The 6876-nt window shown below is 42.2% G+C and overlaps 1 protein-coding gene across 1 annotated transcript in view; it reads left to right on the top strand.

The window, feature by feature from the left end:
• Window positions 1-6876, top strand: part of FBXL5 (F-box and leucine rich repeat protein 5) — a 44751-nt gene continuing 37875 nt past the window's right edge. The window contains exon 1 of the mRNA XM_032400001.1: window positions 1-185. Within this exon, the coding sequence (XP_032255892.1) occupies window positions 102-185 (84 nt within the window). The 5' untranslated portion in view covers window positions 1-101. The remainder of the gene's footprint in view (window positions 186-6876) is intronic.

Below are 6876 nucleotides of genomic sequence, written 5' to 3'. Positions count from 1 at the left end.
GGGCGCATGCGCAGGGGGGCGCGCCGCCTCTGCCCCGCGGCGAGGGTGTCTATGGAGAGGCGGCGGCCGCGGCTGCTGAGGCAGAGGCTGAGGCAGTGGCGATGGCGCCCTTCCCCGAGGAAGTGGACGTCTTCACCGCCCCACACTGGCGGATGAAGCAGCTGGTGGGGCTCTACTGCGACAAGGTAACGGTGTGCGGGGCCTCTCGCTCCGGGCAGCGCGGGCCGAGAGGAGGAGCGGGCCGGTCCCCGGGCGGCCTGGCCTGCGCCGCGCCCGCAGCCCCCGGGGCCGCGCCGCGCGGATTGCCGCCTGCGCAGCTGTCAGCGCTGCGCTCGCTCCCCCGCACCTTCTCGGGGGAGCCCGCGCCCCCACCCGGCCGGTGGCCTCGGACGTGCCCTCGGGGCCCGCGGCGCGGCTCCTGCCCGGCTGCGTGCCCCTGGCGGCGGGCCCCGCTCCCTGCGGCCGCGCTGGGCCTCCCGCCCCTGCCCCCGCCCCCTTAGGGAGAGGGGCTGCTTGGCGCCCCACCGACCTTCGGGGACCCCGGGCCGGCTACCTGCGCTGGGCTTCTTATCCGCCTGGGGCGGGCCGTTTCTGCAGCTGTCCTCCTCCTCCCCCAGCACCACCGCCCCTCATCCTGCTCCTGGCTGGTTTGGGGGCTCCCGAGTCTCTTTGCAAACACCCATCCATCCCTCCGAACCTCTGGCTTGTTTCCTGGCTCAGCGGGCAGCTTCCCCCAACCCAGCTCGTTTTACGCCCCAGCTTTTCACTGGCTTGATTTGGACGAAAACCCAGGTTTCTTGGTCTAGGGACTGGAGAAGCTTCACTTTCATTTATGGTTATCTTTTTCCTTGCAACTTTGTCTTGGAGCATTTTATTTACTCGATGCAAATTTTGTTATAAGACCGCTGTTCTCTGTTGGAATTCTTAACGTGGACTCGAATAAAAGGGACCTCGGAAAAAGTTGGTTTAACTGTGAGAACCTTTTTGGACTGTTAATTGGTGCAGCATTAACTGAAAAAGCACTTTTCTGGAGATGGTGCAGGGCCTTTTTAATGATTTTAAAACAATATTAAGCCGCCCACATTTTTATCAGTTTTACGTTGGGGGAAGTCCACATATATATCCTGAAAACTTCAGGCACTCCTGTTTCGTGTAGAACAGAGCCAAATAAAAAACATTTAAACAACTGTTGTTCAAGTATAGAAATCAGCTTTGATGAATTTTCAGAAATTACACAACATTAAGCAGAACCACTGTTGAGAGAAAAGAGGGGTTACAGCCCAGGGAGGCAGCTGGAGGATGCCCAGAGTGTTCAGTGCTAGGCCACATTCAAAACCAGCACTTCAAAACGCACTCAGAACCATCCTTTTCCTCCCTCCATTTTGAAAATTAAAAAAGACCTGATTCAGATACAGGTTTAAACAGGACAGTCCAGGGCAGTGATTCTCAACCTTGGTTGCTGACTAGAGTCATCCAAAGGCTGTTAAAAATCCCGATGCCCAAAGCACTGAAAATCAGCCTCTCTCAGGGTGGGACCCAGACATCAAGTGTAATTTAAAGTTCCTGAGGTGAGTCCAGTGTGCAGCCAAGGGTGAGAGCCATTTATCCAGGAGAAGCATAAGGAATGGGTAAGCCATACGTTAAGCTGTGTAACCCTGAATTTTTTGAGTTAGATTGCTGTAGTGTTTTTACCTCCTCTGGCTTTTGAACTTAGTTATTCTGACAGTATTTATTAATTGCAGGAAATTAAAAAATGGGAGGGTTTTTACTTTCTCAGAATTGAAAAGGGAAAGTTAGTGAGGACTGATGGAATGGGAGGTCCTCTCTGCAGTTTAGCCTGGAGAGCACCTGAAATTGTTACAGAAATTTTTGTGCATGTGTACACTTTCCTAGGGAGTTTGTGACTTTCATCAAATGATTGTGACTTTTCCATAATAGTTAAGTGTCACCCTTTTATTTAGTTATGTGGTAGACTAACCAGCCTCATACGGTGCCATTTTAAAAAACAATACCTGGGATGCCTGGGTGGCTCAGTTGTTAAGCGTCAAGCGTCAAGCATCTGCCTTCGGCTCAGGTCGTGATCCCAGGGTCCTGGGATCGAGCCCCATGTCGGGCTCCCTGCTCAGTGGGAGGCCTGCTTCTCCCTCTCCCTCCCCCTGCTTGTGTTCCCTCTCTTGTGGTCTCTCTCTCTGTCAAATAAATAAATAAAAATATAAAAATAAATAAATAAAAACAATACCTGAGTCTTCTTTTTAGTAAATGTTTCCTCTTGCAGTAATTAAGAAAGCAATTTCAGTTTGACATAGCATAAGTCAAAATTATCACTAATTCTTAATTATAGTTAATGAGGTTGTTGTATATAATTCATCAAGGAGATTAAAAGTCCAGTTTTCCAAACTGTAGATCAGAGACCAAGGTGATTTAGGGGAAAAAGAAAATGTATAGGAATTTTACATCCAGATTTCTTCTTGATACTAATAGCTTGTGGAAATCTCTCCTAGGATGTCCTTTGGGAGCTAGGGTGGAGAAATAACTGTTAAATGCTGGCTGAATAATCTTAAAGGACTATTTTTTTTATTCATTTGTCATCTCAAGTTTTTGCCTTCACCATCTTTCGGTTGTAAAGACCATGGATATTCAACCCAAATAGCCTACAGTAGAACTTTATAAAATGAGAACTAGTTTTTGTATTCAAACTAAAAAGATACAAGGTATGTTTTTTCACTTTATTCTAAGTGTTGACTCTGAATGTCCAGTAATTGTAAAGTGGTCAGTTTTATTTCCAGTATCAAACTTTTCAAGTACAATATATTTTAGAAGCATCCATGTATTTACTAGCATCAGCTCAATCATTTATATGCTTAGATTAGTTTACTTAGAATAATTTATTCTTGTAGGCCATTTTATTTTTTTAATTTAATGTTTTTTTAAAGATTTATTTATTTATTTATTTGACAGAGAGAGACACAGTGAGAGAGGGAACACAAGCGGGGGGAGTGGGAGAGGGAGAAGCAGGCTTCCCGCTGAGCAGAGAGCCTGATGCGGGGCCCCATCCCAGGACCCTGGGATCACGAACCGAGCCGAAGGCAGATGCTCAACGACTGAGCCACCCAGGCGCCCCTCTTGTAGGCCATTTTAAATATTGCTGTGTAATACCTAATTTAATCCTTTGCTCTCGGATTTCCTCTTATATAAAGCTTTATGGAAAGATTTTTCAGTGTTACCCGAACAGTCCTTTGAGGTAGGTAAAGGAAGGGGTATTTCAGTTTATTAGCTGGGGACTTGTAGGCCTAGATTAGCTAGACCCAGTTTACATCAGCAGTTAGTTATAGATCCAGATGGAAACCCAAGTCAGGATCTTGATTTCTAGTTTAATTTTCTTTGTATGAAACCAGAGTAGTTTCTGAAAAATTTCTTTGGTTAACCGTCTGTTACGAAATCTTTTTCTAATTCACTGACCTTCCAAATTGGGATGATTTTAATGAACATTTTCATTGGATGACATCCTTTTTCCAGTTTACTCCAATTCTTCAGTCTTTCCTCTTGTCCTCAAAATTAATTCTGCCAGTGAGTGTGGAGGCTCTACTGTGTGTCGGCCCTGTGTTTTATCAGTAGCTTGCATTGGCGATGCGAGATGTGGAATTTACAATCTTGTATTTGTGCTAAGGTGGAAATCCAAATGAGGTATAGTGGGAGCGGAGGGAAGTGTACAGTTAGCTGTACATTAAAGTGTTAGGAGTGGTCTTACGATCTTGAGCTGAGTTCTGAGAATAAAGTAGGTGGTGGTTTTAAGGATGTGTATAATACAGAGATTCCTAGACTTACATATAAACCAGTTATAAAAGTTTGAAGTGGTGGAGGCTTTTATAGAGTGCCCAAGTTTTTCAGGTAAGGATATTAAAAGTGCCATTTGGCTATCATTTTATAAATAAAGGACATTTTATGACAGAAGTTTAGGAGGGAAATAAGCTCATAATAATTGGAATAGATTATTTTAAAAAATTGAACAAGTATAGCTTTATGAAGAATTTAGTTTTCCTTTTTTTCCTCTTTCTGCATACTTACAAAAACTCTTGTTGACTGGCATTGGGAAGGTTGGTTTATTAGAGAGAATACTGAATTGAAAACTAGGAGAGGAAGGAAAAGGGAATTTAATGAGTTCTTACTACATGCTTACGTTATTTCTTTTAATCCTCACAAGAGCCCCATGAGACAAGTATTATCCATCATTTAAAGATGGGGAAACAGACTTACTTGTTAAGTAACTTACCCAACTCAACTAGTAATTAAGAGAGCCTGAATTTTAATTATAGGATCCCCCCCCACTTCTGAAGCCCATGTTTTTTTGTATTACCTTACTGGTTCTGCTGCTTATTACTTGTTACATGATTTTATTCAGAACATTTCACCTTTGGGCCATAGTTTTTTTCTATCTGTATAGTTAGTTTGACCAGACAGTTAATTGAGGTTTCTTTATTGAGTATAAACCTTCCTTGATTGAATCAAAGCATTGTTTGGCTGAGTAGATAAAAAGTAAAATTTATTTGGGGTAATAGTGTTTGGGTTTTTGTTGTACTATTTTTCATATCTATTTAATCTATTTAATCTAGTCTTTAAGTCGCGCAATTTTTTGAGTCAGTTTGAAGCCAGGCTGTAAGATTTTAGGTTGTAGAGTGTCTGAGACAGAAAGTTAGTTATAAATCTTTTTAAAATACAGGAGATACCATGTCACTGGTTGTTACTATTTGTTATGTGTGTCCTGTTCTATATAGGTTCATTTTTGAGTTTGCCAACCATCAGAGTATACAAGTTTATAGGTCATTTAGGAACTTTTATATCCTGTAGCAGAGTGTTTTTCATAGTGTGTCCTATAATCCTTTAGTGGGTCATGAAATCAATTTTGTGGGTCAGAAACAGGGTTTAAAAAATGAAATGGAAGAGTAAATATTAGAGTACATCACAGGGTAGACAGGGAAATATTGTTTCCTGAAATTTGTTTGAAGTAACTGTGATATGTGTGTGTCTGGGTTGCACTGTATTTCAGACTAAAGGTCATGGTTAAATGTGTTTGAAAAACACTTCTTTAGAGTAGCCTTTCTCAACCACAGCCCTATTGACATTTTGGGCTAGATGATTTTTTCTGTGGCTGCTGTCCTGTGCAATGTAGGATGTTTAGCTGGATCCTGGCTTTTACCCACTAGATGTCAGTAGCACTTCTGCAGTGGTAACAACCAAAAATGTCCTTGCCCATTAGTTCCTGGGGGGGAGGCACAGAACTGACCCTTGGTGAGAGCTGTCGCTTGAGAGCAAGCATTCTTTCTGACAATTTACTCTGTTGGATTGGAAGGATAGCTTTATGATTGGGACTAATATTGTATCTTGTGGAAAGAACATAAGTTTTAGAGCTCTGGAGATTTGATCTGTGTTTTGTTGTCTACTGGTTGTATGGTTTTGGGCAAGTTATTTTTTTCCGAGCCTCATCTTTTCATCTATAAGATGGGAATTTTAATACCTACTTAATCTAAAAATACTTAGTATAGTACATAGTGCATCATAGACTTCAATATGGTCAGAGATATTAGTGTCTAGGTTTATTTTTGTCTCAGTCAAGTTTGTATGTTTGAATAACTTTGTAGAAGTAAACAATTTTAAAAATTCATATAAACAAATTTTTAAAAAGTTAAATTGTATGTGCTCTGGTTATCTTTTAGCTGCTAAATTTACTGACTTTTAGGTACCAGGTTGAAACAGTTGCTCATTTCGAGTGGAGATAAAGTGATTTGGGTAGTATAAGGACTTCTTTTTTTTTTTTTTTTTATTAGAGAGAGAGAGAGAGCTTGAGCAGCAGGGAGAGGCAGAGGGAGAGGGAGAAGCAGACTCCCCGCTGAGCAGGGAGTGTGAGGCCGGACTCTATCCTAGGACCCTGGAATCATGACCTGAGCTGAAGGCAGATGCTTAACCGACTGAGCCACCCAGGTATCCCAGTATAAGGACTTTTTTTTTTTTTTTAAGATTTTTATTTATTTCTTTGACAGAGAGAGAGCACAAGCAGGGGGAGCGGCAGAGGGAAAAGTAGGCTCCCTGCTGAGCAGGGGGCCGATGCAGGGCTTGATCCTAGGAACCTGGGATCAGGACCTGAGCTGAAGGCAGATGCTTAACCGACTGAGCCACCCAGGCACCCCAAGGACTTCTAATGATAGTTTTATTTGGGCTAACTATAAAAATAACAGAAAAACCCAAGTAGGGCTTAATATAGGTTATATTTTGTATTCTTCAGATATATTATTAAATTATTACAAGAACCCTATTAGGTATTTAATATTATTAGCCATATTTTACAGATGAAGAAACTGAGGTACAGAGCAATTTAGTGACTTGCTGACAGAGATGGATTCATACCTAAGCAATCTGGCTCCAGAGTCAGCACTTTTAGCCACTAAGCTGGATTGACTCTATGAATAATGTAGAGTTCTTTTATACATCTAATTGGGTTCTCAATCTGTAGCATGAGCCTGGTCCTTATCTTAGCTTGTTATTAAATCTGAAGATTTTCTAACAATCCAGTGAGAATGTATGCAGAATTTCCTGCATGTCTTTTTTTTTTTTTTAAGATTTTATTTATTTATTTTGACAGAGAGACAGAGAGAGAGGAACACAAGCAGAGGGAGGGGGAGAAGGAGAAGCATGCTCCCCACAGAGCAGGGAGCCCGATGCGGGGCTCGATCCCAGGACCCTGGGATCATGACCTGAGCCGAAGGCAGATGCTTAACGACTGAGCCACCCAGGCACCTCTGCATGTCTTTTAAAATGTTATTTTCCTTAAGTCATATGAGGGCATTATTTATTTTTTTGCCATGCTTTGGTTTTTGTTTTTTA

The sequence above is a fragment of the Phoca vitulina genome, unplaced genomic scaffold (genome assembly GCF_004348235.1).
Source record: "Phoca vitulina isolate PV1807 unplaced genomic scaffold, GSC_HSeal_1.0 scaffold3, whole genome shotgun sequence".
NCBI classification, from domain to species: domain Eukaryota; kingdom Metazoa; phylum Chordata; class Mammalia; order Carnivora; family Phocidae; genus Phoca; species Phoca vitulina.
This window is presented reverse-complemented; position numbering and strand designations above follow the sequence as displayed.